This window comes from Perissodus microlepis, chromosome 7, assembly GCF_051167445.1.
Source record: "Perissodus microlepis isolate ML-2025 ecotype Zambia chromosome 7, ASM5116744v1, whole genome shotgun sequence".
Lineage (NCBI taxonomy): Eukaryota > Metazoa > Chordata > Actinopteri > Cichliformes > Cichlidae > Perissodus > Perissodus microlepis.
In genome coordinates this window covers 52,681,323-52,698,451 of record NC_140467.1, presented here as the reverse complement: position 1 = coordinate 52,698,451, position 17,129 = coordinate 52,681,323, and the positions used below count along the sequence as shown (strand labels likewise).

General features: G+C 40.1%; 1 protein-coding gene across 1 annotated transcript; it reads right to left on the bottom strand.

Moving 5' to 3' along the window:
- Positions 1 to 2,276: 2,276 nt before the first annotated feature.
- Positions 2,277 to 16,301, bottom strand: lin54 (lin-54 DREAM MuvB core complex component). The gene is made up of 14 exons (XM_084935864.1): positions 16,191 to 16,301; positions 13,455 to 14,227; positions 11,720 to 11,831; positions 11,447 to 11,577; positions 9,344 to 9,499; positions 7,592 to 7,784; positions 7,423 to 7,496; positions 7,141 to 7,338; positions 6,902 to 6,993; positions 6,651 to 6,722; positions 5,252 to 5,354; positions 5,020 to 5,157; positions 4,720 to 4,922; positions 2,277 to 2,627 (listed from the first exon to the last, which is right to left on the bottom strand). Exons 2-14 carry the CDS (start codon positions 14,196 to 14,198, stop codon positions 2,426 to 2,428), a joined length of 2,418 nt encoding a protein of 805 aa, XP_084791990.1. The 5' UTR covers positions 14,199 to 14,227; positions 16,191 to 16,301; the 3' UTR covers positions 2,277 to 2,425.
- Between the last annotated feature and the right edge of the window lie 828 nt (positions 16,302 to 17,129).

The following is a 17,129-nucleotide window of genomic DNA, read 5'->3' as shown; positions in this document are numbered from 1 at the left end:
AATCACGTTCAGAAGTGAACTAGCTCCCTAAACCGTCTACACATTTAACCTAGAGGAATGGTGTAGATAATGCAATTTAAGGTACATATAACAATTCGCATTTCAGAAACTAATTTTCTCTGAGAGCCTTATTTTCCCAGCCATGATACTGACCGCCAACACCAACACTCATGGTTCTCCTTCTGCTTCTTTTTCTTCTTTGTGTGTCTTCTTCTTGCTGTTCTTCTTCTTCGACGGTCAAACAACGAAGTGGTGGATTGCCACCACCAATGACTGTCGCCACCAAGTGGTACAGAAAATCAACATAAAGAAATACAACTTGATAACCCACGTTGCTTTATATTTGTAATAGACCCAGTTAAAACCTTCTTTCTTTCTGCCTCACACATCCGACACGTTGCACTGTTTTATCTCAGTAATCGCACCTGCATGTACCATGTCTACCTAATAATAAGACTTTTAGCTTTAATTCAGTGACTTGTAAAACAATTTTCTGCTAACTTTTTAGGAATTACAAATATTTCTATGCAAGGTTACCTATTTTTATATGTTCAAAGGTTATTGGACAAATTGACATCATTTCAAATTTAAGGACTCTTTAGTTGCATGAAGATCTTTTGCAGTCAACAACTGCCTGAAGTCTAGAAGTAATTGACATTTCTTCTTTTCTTTTTCTTAAAAAACACAGCACACAGTAACAACTCTCTGCCTTCCCCTTTTTCTTCAGTAACCTGTATGATCAGACGACTGACCTATCCTTTGAAGGACAGCCCATTTCTTTGCAAAGAAATTATCCATTTACACTGTGAAACACCATCCGGTCAGTTTTGGCTGAGTCTGAGTAGAGAGTGAGGAATTCTTCTATCTGCAGTCACATAATCAATATACACCAGTGACTTAGTTCCAATGGCAGGTATACAGAGATGCCATAGCAATGCTTCCACCTCCAGCATGTTTGGCAGATGCTGTAGCATGCTTTGGTTAATGAGCCTTCTTCAGCAGACTGAAGCCTGAAGTGATTACTTGAATGTATGCTGACAGATATATCATGTCTGTATATGAGTGTGTACATGAGAGAAATAATGAAAAATAATAGAACTAGCAGGTCTGTAATGGTGCTCAAAGGCAGAACAAGAAAGAGAAAACAATATAAGAGAAATATGATCTCTTTTACTGTTAGCATACTTGATGTAGTGTTTTGGATCAGCTGAATGCTTTTTAAATGGGTTTTACAACACTTATGTTTCTCAGAGTGTCCTGTATTTTAATTGGTTTGTGTCATCTGGCTTCATTGACAGTACTGGGACAGTGTTCCCGTGGAACTCCGTGAATAACTTTTGTTTGAAGTTTATAACCTAAATACAAAAAAAACAAACAAACATAAAAACCATTTGGCCACATTTGTTTACTTAAAAGCACAACAAGCAGTTCTTCTAGCCCTTGTTCACAAGTCTCAGCTTTACAGCTTAGGCCAGACTAAAACTGAGACATTAGAGGGTCTAAAGGTACACAGGTGTGGACAGGGCTGGAAAACACTAACACTCAGGCTATCGTGTCCAGATATCTGAAAGAACACCAAAAAAGTCACGTGGGTGTAATTGGTCTTTAATGTACAGTAAGCATGTAACTAAGAAAACAAAACAGCACCAGGAAAAATGTGAACCTCTGTCAGTGTAACCAAGTTACAACTATTCTGTACTGTGTGTGTATGCATTCATCTCACATTTGGATTTAGGATAAAACCAAAGATTGCATCTACTCATTTCTCATTAAAACAATTTAGCCTAGCCTTGGTTAATAATTAACATGTTGTAGCATTTGAAGCCACACAATATTAGCGCTGACAATGATTACAAATACCTGTGAAAATAAATATCAAAAGATACATATTCTTTTTTTGTCTACTGAAAGCACAAATATACGGATTACATAAAATTACAGGCATTTTTTTTTAAACCTCAAAACAAACCTAAAAAAAAAAAAAACAGAGTGAAATGGAAGAGCAAATGTGAAGGAAACATTTGATAGAGGTTTGGAAGGGAAATTTGGGGAAAAAAGAAAATCAAGTGAAAGAACATTTGTATTCCTGTTCAGTCATTTGTGTGCATCACACTCAGGTGGACAAGTATGGTAACGTCTTCAAAGCCAGTCCATTTCTCCTTCTGTTAGCATAGGTGAACAGTGCAAACAACTGCTCCATGTTTTTTATTATTCCAGCTGGCCTCAGCTTGGCTAAGGCAGGGGGGTGGGGGTGGGATCTGCCTGCCTTCAGTTCATTGTTCTGCCTTTTGATGAAGGAGACAACCTGTTTCCCTGCAGGCCAGAAACCCTGGGGTCTAGGACAGAGTGCAAAAAGTAATCCATGCTCTTAGCCTCCACAGCTGGTAGGAGGGTTAGAGGGTGGAGAGCCTTTACAGGCCTCGGCCTAGCAGTTGATGGAGGCACAGTCTGATTTGGCTTTCCCTGCCGAGCTGATTATCCTCATGAGGCAGTGTCCAAACTCCTCCAGAATCATCCTCTCTGCCTCAACTTGAGGCTGGTGAGTCTGTTCTGCTTTTTTGGCCTGCTCCAGCAGACACTCGCATGTTGCTTCAAGCACTTCCTTTGTTACAAACGTATACGGGAGCCTGGGGGGAAAGCAAAATAAAAGTCTGAGTATTGACAACAAAGCCATCATTATCTGGTCTCAGCAGTAGTAAGCAGATGGATCGTGGAGACTCCATGTCAATCAGACACAAGTGAGTTTTAATGACCCCCTCCATAGCTTCATATAGATGTGCTGACACTCCTGCAGCTTGTACAGGAAACACACACATTTTGCACCGTTTCTGAAAGCGCGTACGTCTCTACTTAAAGTTTTAAAGTTTAGGTAGTTTAGGTCAAATTTGATGTTGCATTGCAGATAACAGAGATTCTGAGTGTCTTCTTCTATACAGCTTATTAATTTAACACTGGTATTGGTTTGGTGCCCAGGGTGCATGCCTAGACATAAGTTGGTCCTTGCAAGAAAAGAAGACTTCCTTACAATGTATCTGGGATGTAGCCATAATTGTTGAAATAAAATAAAAGATAAGTGCTTTATTCACTCATCTCTCCTGAGTATCAGGATCCAGATTCACCCAAACCTCCCTCTTCCTGGACACCTCTTGCAGGGTGACATAAAGGCCTTCATAAGCCATCAAAAGATGAGACTCCAGTCCCTCCCAAATGACTGAGCTCCTCACCCTCTCTCTAAAGGAGTGTCCAGCCACCCTTCACTGGAAGATCATTTCTAATTCTTGCGGTACTGTGTCCGCATCACTGCAGATCCTGTATCAATCTGTCAGTCAATCTCCTGCAGTATGGGCTCAAAATGTGGTCATAAATATTTTGTACTTGTAAAAAAGATTTGTGTGCGTAAAAAAGATTTGTGTGTGCGTAAAAAAGATTTGTGTGTGCGTAAAAAAGATTTGTGTGTGCGTAAAAAAGATTTGTGTGTGGACTTAGAAAAAAAACCCTGCAAGTTACAAGTATGAATTTTGACCCTATTTTTCTTCCTTTCATCTGATTGGTCAATGTCATGTCAATCACAAATGTAACAATCCAATCAGAGAACAGATGGGTTTGGCTGTCGGAGGGGCGCTTTTTTTGAACTGCAGGTCTTTGAAGGGAATAAATGCCCTTTTACATGCCAACCCAGCGTTTTCCTTCATCACCACGAAGGAAAACAGTCTGTGGTCGTCCGAGTTTGGTGATTTTTGTGTCACAGGTCTACGTGTTTAATATAGGGACTTCCACAGCCTTTTCAACAGCGCTGCGGACCGCGGGGTGGGGGCGGGCAGTGTTTTGGAAATGACAGTCTTCATTACAAAGCTTTCTTCGTTATGAATTAGCATACATGTTTTTATTGAACATTTGAAGAACCAGCAAAAAAAACAGAAACTCTTGTAGAGGACATAAAGTCAGAGATAGAAAAGACAAGGAGCAGGTGCATCTAGTACAGGTAGAGCTGCTGCAAAAACCCACAGAGCCCAGCAGCCAGCACAACAAATTCTGGATCCTTTGCTTTTAGTTAGCAGTTAGCATTAGCAGCACATCCTGCGTCTGATGTGAAAGAACTTTTATGCTGCGCACTGTGACTCACAGCAATGGTCCTGGGTCAGCCCTGACTTTGTGTTAAACTAATCCTAAAGTAATAATGGTATTTCTAACCACTGATATACCACAACTTTTTCCTTTCAACAGCTACTGAAAGTTAGGGGACCTAGCTGCTATCGGATATTTATATAGAGATCCTCCAGCTTCAAACTGTATCACCCTTCAAGGACCTGCAGTTCAAAAAAGCGCCCCTCCGACAGCCAAACCCATCTGTTCTCTGATTGGATTGTTACATTTGTGATTGACATGACATTGACCAATCAGATGAAAGGAAGAAAAATAGGGTCAAAATTCGTACTTGTAACTTGCAGGGGTTTTTTTTCTAAGTCCACACACAAATCTTTTTTACGCACACACAAATCTTTTTTACACATACAAATCTTTTTTACAAGTACAAATCTTTTTTACAAGTACAAAATATTTATGACCACATTTTGAGCCCATACTGCAGCCCTTACTTGTGCAACACTTTAGCTAAAGCTAAAGATTCTACAAAAAGTACATATCAGATGCTTACTGTAAAAGAAGCTCTTTGCAGATTTGATTTTATGTTGAAAAATGTGTGAACTGTGTTTCAGGTACCTGCCACTTCCACTTGAAATCACAGGCGTCGTCCGCATGAGCAAATCTGAGATCTGTGAGGATAGTTTGGTCTTGGCTGCCGTTTGCTGCTGAACTCTCACTTCTGCTGCATCTGCCAAATGCATTAGCGTCTTCCTCTCCGGGCTCTCCTCAAAGTTTTTGCAGCCGATGCATTTACAAATGGACGAACACATGATCTTCGCCTGTGAAGAGAAACAAAAATGAAGGAAATAAATGCCAATAAGAGAAGAATGAATGGAGGTGACGCCATCTGTAAAAAAAGAAAACTGGAGAGCTTACCTCGTAGCACTCGCAGTAGTTCTTCAGGCAGCCTGAGCGTTTGCAGTTGCAGCCCTTGCTGTGTCGACGGTCCGACTCTCCCTCCTTGCCTTTACCAATTTTAGGTTTAAAGGCCTCTGGATTTCGGTCCAGACAAGTCTGTGAAAACATGTTTGTGCAGCAATTTATGAGTCAAACAGGATGCAGTTCAGCCCAAAATTCTCAGAATTCAGAAAGTGGACTTCTGCCTCACCTTTATAGCTTTGAGACGTTCAGTTTCATGTTCCAGGTTATTGAAGCAGTTATTGCAGTTACAGTTATTGCAGAACTCTCCATTTGCAAAACAGTCACAGTAGCTATAGGAAGGCAAACAAAAAACCCACCATTTAATAAAACCATGTCAACTGTAATTTGATTCAGCAACATTAAGTCTCTCAGTGCTTCCTAAACTCTGATAAAAAAGGAAAAATGGTTTCCACCGCAAAATAATACTGTATTAGGATTTTTTTAAACTAGCCATTACCAGCTAAGCAGGTCAGCTAATTGGAAGTTCGTTTGTTAAATCTCTTGCTGCTCCAGTCTGCATGCCAAAGTATCCTTAGGCAAGATACTGAACCCCAAGTTATGCTCCAGGTGTTAATAAGAAACACATCAGAGAGCACTTAGGTGTAGAAAGAAGTGCTTGTGTGAAAGGGTGAATTAGGCATGTTGTATAAAGCACTTAAAAAAAACCATAAATACCAGTCCATTTATCATTTACCATGGCGATTTCATAGCAAAGTTGCTCTTTGACCTCCTGGAAATAAAGGTCATGAATTTAGAGTTTTACCCAGGCATTTGTGTATGAGATTAATATGACTGAAAGCTGCTAGATTAGTGCAAACATAATAATACTGATTACTGTTATCTATATTATTAACAATGATTATTCCTTAAAGTAAACATAATAAAGTCACTGAACTGAGATCTTATTTAACTTTAAATACAATGAGGGTTAAAAACACCATGGGATGTTTATGACCATAAATCTCATTTTGCAAAGGCACACGTGATTCCCTGCCAGCCTTTGGCCTCCACTGTAAGACGGCTGTTGGTGCAGGTAGGGACACAGCTAGCCACAAGTGGCAGTGGGCTTGTGAGCCTCAGGAGACCTACACAACAGCTGGAAGCAGACAACAGAGAGCCAACGCAGAAAGCCAACTGTCACAAATACTGAAAGCATACCAGGTTAGAGAACCTGAGCAATCTGGAGACAAAGGCAGCTGCAGGCAACTGATAATCCTTCTACAGGTTCATGAATAAAAACCCAGCCCTACTTTGACCAACAAATCAAATTAAGCTCAAATCCACTGAACTTTTGTCTTAATGTTTTTTAAAAAAGAGACTTGTCCCTCTGCCAGATGAGCAAAAAAATATTTACAATATTAAAAATATGCATCAATATTTAAGGAGCGTAAACAGGAACTTGAATGGTTTCTTCTTTCTGACTCACAGACCAAAAGCTAAAATATAATGTCACAGATGACTTTACAAAATATTCAGCTGAAATTACAAACATATAGTTTGTATACAAACATGTATTCATTATTGAGCTACACCTGGACAGATTTATCCAATGGATAAACATTATTATCAGTGACAGTTACACTTACAGTTTGAGGCACTGTGACTTGGTACAGTTACATGGTTTTCTTGGTCTTGAGGTTGTTTCTGCTGCTGACAAACTGAACCAATGAACATTAATTAGATTAAACTATAGACAGTCACGAGAACAAATGAAGAAAATCACTTTAATATTTTGGTAAACATCTTTTTAAATAGAACAGATATCATTTAGTTGGTCTTTCAATGCAATATATATAAAAACAAAAGTCATAGTAAGATGGCTTCTACCATTTCTTACCCATTAAGAGGCAATCTGGCCTGAGTCTGGATACCAGTGGATGCAGAAAAACTAGAGCTGCTGGCAAGCGTCACAAATGGTGGCTGCTGGATCTATGAGAAAAGCAGAAACACGATATTGAAACTCACTCAGGAAAAGGAAATCCATCTTTTAAAAACAAAGAAACAAAAAAAAAAACAACAACCCCAAAACAAAAAAAACAATTCAAACCAAAAAGCACACAAAGATAATTCGCTAACCTGTGTGACATATTGTGCTGGCACAACCGCGTAACCCACATTCCCTCCTCCTGGAGCTGGTGTCAGGACGGTGCCTGGAGGGAGGTTGGTGAAGTTGGGCTGGATTTGGGGTAGTGGAGTTGCAGGCATGATCAAACGTTGCTGAGTCTGAGTGGTGGTTACTACTTGTGGTCCTGATGTTAAGGGCTTAGGTGCCACCTACGGGGAATAAAAACCACGAATGCAGCTCAAGGGACATTTCAGAGAAAGTTCTCTTTGAATGAACTTGGATACCCAGGTTACCTGTTTCATGGTCTGTGCTGGGACAACTGGGACAGACATCCTGACCGCTGCTGTACTGACCACCATAGGTTTAGCTGTGGGATAAGCACCATCACGAGTTGGTACAGCGCAATTACTAAGTGCTGCCTGTATTTGTTAGCAGAGGAAACAAAACAAGTTTATAGGTCACCTGTCTGTATAGAGCTGGTACTGGGACCACTGGGCTGTCCTGTGCTGCTCGCTGTCGTTGCTGTGACGAGGCGAACGTAGTGGAACCTGCTGCCAGGCACCTGGATCTGCTGCACGTTGGGCTGGGTGGCCAGGGGTATGATTGTTTTAAACTGGGAACCTCCCACTCCTCCAACAGCCACAGGTTTAATGTTCTGAAAACATTCACATCAAACGGAGAAACAGACTGAAGCCAGTAATAGAAGAGAAAATTAAAAAAAAAAACCCAAAAACAACAACAACAAAACCTAAAGAACCTCATCCTGACAGCAGTTTGTTAAGAGCTGCCCGTTTTACTGGCAATACAATCTTCAAAGTGTACTTCAGTTTCTTTTTTGCAGGCCAGGATTAAGCTCCCCAAATGCTGATCCATTGTTATACATGTAAAATGCATAAAAACAATCTTATATCATAGTTGGGGCATGTGGTCACATGAAAACATTTAATTGTTTTGAGTATTAATTATCTTTCTATCTGCTTGGAAACAATCTTACACAACCATTTTATTTCTGGCAAAAATGTATATTGCTATGGAGGTAAAATTTACATGCGAAGTAAGTCATCATCATTGGTGCCCCCATAGTGCACTGAGATAAACATGACATGTCTGTCCTGCCTTTTCTGCATCAGATGGCCATGGCTTTAGCAATGCAGTCAGTTGAACAAAAACAACTGCACAACTTATTGTTTTATATACAAAGAAGAAAATTCAGTTTCTCTAGAAATTGCAGTGGGAAAAACCGGGATCGTCCACCAGGAAAAACTCCAATGTACAGGCGCTCGCCCTCGGGCACCCTCCTCGGTTTCACTCATAGGGGTTTTTGAATTGCCCGTTGTCTGGTCCCTCACCCAGGACCAATTTGCCTTGGGAGATCCTGCCAGGGGGCGAAAGACCACCCAATAACATAGCTGCTGGGATCCCTGGGCCACGCGAATCCTCTACCGTGATAAGGTGGTGATTCACAGATGGAACTTTATTACCAGAAAAAGTGAAATATTTCCAGAATGGTACAAATTTGAGAGAAAATAAATAAATCAAAGCATGCAGTGCACAACTGAGCCAGTCATTTTGAGTAATGAACAGTCTGTTTACTACAAACTGTGTCAGACTATAAACAACAATCCCACCAACTGCAGATGTATCAATCTGATATTTGGAACGGATTTCCTCCATTTTGACCCAAAAAGGTTGGATCGGATATAAGTGATTAAATCTATTCACTTCCTTTCTGTGTTCACTACACAGCAGCAATTATTATTTCAAGAGCTAACATAGCACAGAAGAAGCCATTTCACTCTATTTTTATCTTTCCACAGCTTTTAACTGCATGTTTGCTCCATGTTTGTTTTCATTCATCAGTGTAATGCTTATTTGGAAGTTTGGGGTTTTTTTGTTCTGTTTTTTTAAAACTGCACTTGCAGTAACAGTGAGTTGTCTCCCACTTCACCTGCTTCCTGTCAGCTCAATTCTAAATGCGGCCTGTTTGTGTGTAGCAGTAAAATGAGGTGCACTCAAGAGCAAGAAAGAAGAGAGGAGGAAAATAGCATGACTGCACATCACAGCAGTATGCTGCAACTCCTTGACTCTCATACGGAGCTGAAATGACACTTATGCACAAACAAGGTGAATACTTTTTTTTTTTTTTAAATTCCTTTTTCCCCCTCAGATCAGATGGCATCAACTACAACTGACTGTTCTGTGCTTTCATGTTACCTGTGTTGTTGACTGGCTAGTGGCCACCTTGACTGGAGATACAGATGTTGACTGCTGGACTGTCAGGATCTGCTGGCCAAGTGCTACATTCACAGGCAGTGCTACAGACTTCTGAGAAGCACCGGAGGTCGGGGAAGCCACAGACACCACAGTCACCTGGCAGGAACAGACAAGCGGCATGAGCTGTGAAAATTTCACCTGATTAAACAAAGACCCTAGTTGGATGGCAATATAGCTGCCATTACGTATGGTAACAGGAATGTCACATAAACCAACATTCTATAACAAGGCAATTGCAAACACTATGTATACATATTCATTAATTAGTAGGAGTGAAAGAAATATCTAATATAATTAGTGCTGTCAGTGTTAATCTCATGAATCGCTCTGTGCGTGGTGCTACACAGCATCAACGCGTTAGCACAGTTAGCTCATTAACGCCGTCCAGCCCCACGCGATTCGCGATAACTCGTCATTTTAACGAGATTAACGCTGACAGCACTAAACATAATACAATATAATATAATATAATATAATATAATATAAACTCCTGTCTGCAAATACGATGATGATTACTAGTGCCAGAGGCTGATGTTTATGTACTGTGACACATCAATCCGTTGTGGGCTGTCTAAATATTCAAAGAGTGTGAATACATCTACTGCATTTTTAATAACTACATTTCCAAAAAACAAAGACAATCAAATTGTTATTTTAAACAACAGTATCGGCCCAACCACCAACGCTACCGCTCAGCTTCCTAGCAGACACACCTATGGGATCAATTTCAAAATTCTACGTAATTTTATTCTCCAGTTTACGCAGTCACAAGATTTTCATAAAACTTCACCTTTGACCTTAAGGTCAAAGTCACTGAGATTCAAACTCTTCTGAGATTTTTAGTACATACACCTATAGTATTAACTTGAAGCGTCTACGTTATCCCATTCACAAATGTAGGTGTCCATGCCACCCCCCTGCCCAGTAGGGTGCCGATAATACCCCAGGGCTCTAGACTAACTTTTCGCCATGGTTGCATTGGTGCGCCTGTGCATCAACACAAAAGTTAGGTTCACAAAAACTGGGCGCACGTGACATCATTACTGTATGTGGAGTTTACGTTCAAGCCATTTTTCTTGTGAAGAATTATTTCGGACTTCAACTTAGAGAATGGAAATTCTTCTTTGCAATATTGTAGGCACTGTTAAACTTAATCATCATTTGGCCTCCTCTGATGACCTGTTTGCTGCTGCCTGCCGCTGAAAGGCAGTGGAGAGAGGGGACACTTGGGCAGTGCATTTATATTGTGTCATATAATGTGTTTTCTAGATACACTGTGCTTTTTCAGTGTTTCAATTCGAAATGTATTTGCACCAGTCACAAATGCAGTATTGCCGGGCATGGTCTTTCTACACGCACGACAGTAAATGCAGTGCATAATGTTGGCAGCTTTACTGTATCTTAGCCAGGGAAACTGGTCAAGCCACTCTCTTCGAAATGTATGCACTTTCCACCTTTTACTTTCAGTGTGCTCTGGCTCAGAGGTCGATGCAGTCTCTGGACCAGTGTTAGACGTAACCTGAGAGGTTGTCAGAGCACTGGCTATGAATTTCAACAGATCAGGCCTTAACTTAACGAAAAAGTTATCTTTTCTCATTACCCACAGCTACATCCACTATCAGGCCTAGGCTACGCACCTCTCTCTATCTGCCTGCACTTTCAAACGTAGGCCTACAGGAATATCTGGACCACGGCCAATCAGAGAGGTCCCGCCTCTAACTGAGTATCTCTCTCTCTAATTGGTTTAGACCACGATATGGGCATAACATGTCTGTTGTTGACCACACGAAGGCTTTCAGAGTTGCAAAGACTTTCTTTCTCTCTTCCCCCTTCTCTGATCAAAGTACCATTATTATGTCATTGTGATTCCAAACATTTTTGAGTAAACATTGCAGGGGGTTTCGAGGTGATTTATTACACTCGTGCTTTACCTGCAGTAACAGGTTGTAATTATGTGACAATTAAACTATAGACTTATTAGTTTTAGTCTCTAGCCACTTGACCATATTCAGTTAAAGTAAATACAGAAAAATATAATATCACCTTGCTGGGAGTCTTGAGAGGGGAAATGGCAATCTTTTTGCCAGGGATACTTTGTAAATTAGTGTTGTGGGGCTCAGAGAGAGTAATGGTCCTCGGGGGCATCACTGGTGAACTCTGGGTCAGAACCCGTCCTATGAACAGACAGTGCAAGGTTTAATGACAAAGCTAATTACAACATAACTAGAAAACAAACAGCAATAAACTATGTGGTTTGATAATTATTTAAAAACTGAAACAACAAAATAGCCTCAAAAAGTTATTACTTAGACTCACCTGTGATCACAGGAGGCATTGATGCCTGGGCACTTATACCTTTGCTGTTAACAGTTTTTGTGATGATAAACTTGATCGGTGCAGCTGAGGATGCTGGTGTCTTCTTGGCAATCTGAAAAGACAATTAGCCAGAAATGTTTAAACGTATTCATTCAATATCCAAACATTGCCTCTGTCTGCAGATGACGACTACTGGCGTGTCCTACCTTGGTCAGTTCTGCTGCATTTTCATTTACTGATACTGATGTTGATACCTGAGCTCTAGTTGTACAACTTAATTGATACTGGATTTATGAGGGTGATAACTGAATTTATATTCGTAGGGGAAAAGGTCATCAGTGATATTGTAAGATTACATACTGAGCTGGTCAATGTGCTGTATTAAGACAATTCTTTGTCAGTGCTCTGATATAGCAACTGTGAAATTATGACACTTTTTTTTTTTCTTCAATGTACACACAATATCAGCACTTCTGCAACATGACTTTATGCAGCCAGACAGGCCAGCTGAGGTATTCATTTCACAGCAACACTGGTGGCTTTTAAAAAAAACAAAACATATTTAAATCTGAATATCTTACCGGGGGTAAATTATTGCAATCATTCTCCTACATGTAGGATAAAAAGAGGATATACCTTTCCTTCTCTTCTGAACTATGATTTTAGACAAAAATATTATTTTTATGCTTGTTAAGATGATCTGACTTCAGTTCTTAAATAAATAGCGCACTAATAATGTTCATCTAAACCCTGAGAGTGAGTGTGCTTGTTTCCCTACAAATTTTTTAATTATTTAAGATGATAAAAACTCCCAAACAAACATGCCCGAGTGTATATGCTTGCTCTACCCCTTATACACAGAGTGAAGCAGTCACTGGTAACAATTTTTAATCCAAATATGAGAACTGCTCATTTAAACAACGTCCAGACAGGCGAAGAACAGTTGAATGGGGAGATTTACCAATTTGTTTGTAACCTGTAATGTAAACCTGTTACGTCTGTACTTTATGAGTCAGACAAATCCCACCCCCTCCCAAGAGGTTTTAACCAGATCCTAACAAAAAATTCCCTGGAATTACAAATCTAAACACCAAGGAATCTTTACATTCCACATTCAAACTACATGGATGAACCTCTTAATCTTCACCAAAGTGGTTCTCTCTCTATGCTCCTTTTTTTTTTTTTAACCTTCTCTTCCCTTCATCTCCCAACCAGTCAAAGCCCATGTTAGGCTTTCCATGAGCCTGGTTCTACCAGCAGGTTCTTTCTATTCAGAAAAAGACTTTCTACTTTACCATCGTCATGTGCTAAGTGATCATCATGTCATCAGGATTCTCTCACTAATGCTGTAGAAGCCTTTAACTTGCAATAGAAAGTCCCTTGAGGTGACTGGAATTGTATAAATAACATTTAATTGAGCTCTGCGCGTTATAGTTCCACACTAGATTACTAGTGGTTCTAGTGGTTACTGAGACACAGTCCCACTCCATCTTCTCTGAAACACCAAACTGTACTTAGTCAGTACACTGTTGTTAGCTTACATTTACTGGCAGCCTAGATCAAGGTCAAAGCAGATCTTATCTAATAACTTGAAAAACTTTGTACACAGTATGTTCAATTGATATTGAAGCAATCATTTACAGTAGTAATTATGTTTAATTTAACAGTAACATGTGGAACATGACAAGCAATATTTTTGTAAAAATGTATTAATAATACAAAAGGTTATTGTTACCTGGACAGTCTTCAGCTGCTGGGTCTGTAATGTGGTCACCTGGTTGCCCACCACTGGCTTCAGGTCTGACCTCCCACCTATAGTCACCACTTTAAACTGCGGAGCTTGAGACTTGGTGTCTCCGGCAGTCTGTGAAATGCCAGGCTTGCTGCCTGTGTGGGGTAACTGAAGCACTATAGGCTGCCCCGATTTTCCTATAGCTGTAACCAAAAGTTTCTGTCCATCCTGCTTGATGACCTGGGGTGGATTACCTGCAGACTTTGCTGCTTCTGAGGCTTGAGAAGCCACCTTATTGAGAATAATCTGGCGATTTGCAGGAGAGATTGTAAATGGAGTTGTGAGCTTCTGTAATCCACTTGTAGTCACACTAGTTCCAGTAACACTGTCTGTGGTTTTGGTTGTGGCTGTCGAAGTAGCCAAGGCTGGTTTGATGGTAAGAAGAGGAGACGATGTGCTGGAATTGGAGACAGGAGGCGGACTTCTGGAGCTGGCACTAAGCATGGAGTCTGTGGCCGTGGAGGTGGTCATAGCCTTAGTGGGTTCGGTTAAAGCGGCATCTGAACAGAGGCTCACGTTCTCTGAAGCCACGGGTGTATCAGTTTCCATTGGGACCGATGCATCATCACTGGGCTCTGAGTGGACTGCAGTGGTGCCAGGTTGAGAGTGAGGAACATCCTCTATATCCTCAGTATCCATTATCTCATCTGGGAGGAGGCTGTTGAGCTCTGGTGACACTACATCCATGCTTGCAAACTCTCAGCTTTCTGTTAATCCTGAAAAACCAATACAGTTTAATTGTCATTGCAAAATACATCACGAACACTAGTAAGCCACAACATTAACACCACTGTCAGTTTAACTTATAATACAGGCACACATGTTCAAACTCCAGCAGGTCAAATCTGTTTTTCTGGCTATTATATTAGGCAGGAGGGTTTTCTGTTGTATTTGATCACTTTTATATTATTTGAAAGACCTAGAAGCTTACATTTACTGCACTAGATGCACCATGAACAGGGAGAGACAGACAAAGATAATACAATTTTAAAATTCTGAGGATATACATTCATCATTTTAGAGAGCTGTTGCATTTAATTGCAGTCAGTGTTTGCAATTCATTAAAAAAATGTATTCCTCTACTCATTTATACAATATACATAACTGGATTATAATACAGACAGACAGCTAAAAGCTGTGCTGAGAATATAGAGCAAGATAGTTCAAGCTAGCGAGCTAGCCATGAAGGTGCAGTAGAAGTGCCAGATTGTCATAACTTTACCTGTAAATGACTTCAGTAATTACGTGAGATGTAATAAATAAAGAGGTGGGAATGAGTAACGTTTGACTTGTGCTGATTTTGACTGAAGCAGACAGCTGATGCTAGGCCGCAACGATCATCTCTGCCGTATCTTTGTCCTGCTGCACTCTACTCAACATTAATCCACCGAAACGCACATATGAACCCTACCCACTCCATACCACATTCACACGCAGAGCTGACTGAGCTGAATCTCTTCACGTCCCCAGGTGAAAGCCATCAAAAGAAAACTGTGCTGAGTTGCACTCGTTTATTTTAAAAATGCCCAGAAGTGGTCCTGACTGGGGCAAAGAGCGAGAAAAAAAAAGCGACAAGCTGTTTTGCTGGCTGCGTTACTATTTCAGGCCGGGGTTGGATTTCGAAAGATCCGCCATTTTTACCTCGTCATCAGCTTAGTTAGCTGCCCGGCTAACGCTAAGCTATGCTGAGGGGAAGCGTTTATAAATATTGGTAACAAGCAGAGACACTTACACTGACAGTTCACTGCAAAACAAGCATAACTAAACAATCGCTGGAGATAAGACTTTATGTTAACAGGGTGCTGCTAGCGAGTAAAAGAAAAAAACAACCCCACAAATAACAACAACAAAACTCTGCAGACTCTGACAACGTAAACAATGCTTGCTTTCAATAATTTCTCCTGTCACTTGACATAGGAGGAAATACAACATTTTAATTCCACAATGCAATTATTGCGCTTGCTATTATAGATCTCCTTAACAGCATTTACAGTCTGTGTTTTAGGGCTGGAGTTAGCGTGGCCTAACCACTTCAAAATGATGTTTTAGTTTAACCTCAAGAAAGTCATATTTTGACTGAGTTATAGTCTGAGAATGAACCAGAAAAGCGTAAATTCCAAGAATGTTACAGGATCAACAGCTAAAGTAATATGAAACCAACTAACAGCAAATGCAACTGCTGACTTGTGCCTTCTAATATTTTACATACACATAAAAATATCTATGATCCTTTAGACGTTTCGCCAGTATGTCAAAACAACTCGATGTGCAGCTAACTTAGCTTTTACTTTTTATTTGCCGTTGCAGTAAGTAAACTTAGCGGCCGGCTCACATGATATTTACACCATGTTATTAAAGTCCCTGTTTTGTGCACGAGAAACTTTCCTTCAGCGCTGAAAATACTCTGCCAATCCAAATCCTGGGAATATTATGCTGCTTTTTCACCAGAGTGTATCCTTAAATATCGTTATCATCAAAGACAGCAAAGACAGCAACATCAGTCTCATCTAGACAGCCCAGCGGGCAGAACAACTGTACTAGCAAACTTGCTGAGCTTGCTAACCCGAGCTAGCTAGCACAACATTATATCTCAACATTGAATACATTCTTTAATGTGAGTCTTTATGTTGAATATAGTGTGTTAAATCCTAGAAAGGGCCATTGCATAGTCATGCTTACCCCAATTTTTTAAGCTAAGCAGCGTTTCCAGATAAAAGGGAGGAAAGGAAAAGACGATTGTTCAAAATACCGCGCCGAGCGCCATTCCTCCCTGACATTTCACAGGCCGGCCACGCCCTCCATGCGATACGAAACACTGACGTAACACTTAAAGCTACAGCACAATTGCATTATCAAAGTTATGACTGTTTCTACAAAACTATTTAATGCTTTTTTTTCTTCTTCTTCTTCTTTTTTTTTTTACAAAATATTTTTTTGAAAATAAAAACTATTATTATTAAAACAAACAACACAGTCAGCCTTGGAGCTCGTGTGCTGGATATTTACCGAAATCTGACAGAGCACTACCCAGTAGCCTCACTAAGTGCCCAGTCTCACGTACCACTGTCAGGTAGTCAGTAAATAATAAGATAGTGGACATGTTTACTTACATGTCCTGTAGTTTCTCTTACTATAAGAGTGGTAAAACACATGAAATGCACTTCAGAAAAACAGACAAGATAAACTTCAACCTGCAGTTTTTACTGCCAAGATGGGAGTAAAATGTCTTCACCAGGGAGAGTACTGCATGATTCACTCCCAGATTTGAGCTGCTTGCATACTACAGAGTGTCAAGAGATGTTTTTGCCTAAGGTCTTAGGTAGGCCAGCGTAGTCTCTCCAGTACATTCATCATAAGTGACATGAGGTCCAATTGATAGTCATTGAGCTCTTATGGTGCTGACTTTTTCTTGTACAAAAGTCGATACATCAGACATTTCTTTATGTATTTTGCATATACTTATATACTTTTTGACTGATGTTGAATATAGATATTTAGTTTTTAACTGATACCACTTGTATATAACTTGACCTCTGGTGTTGTATCTATTTTATTACTATTACTATTATTCAACATTATTTAGTTAGGCTATATATTTTAGTTATATTTTACTTAAAC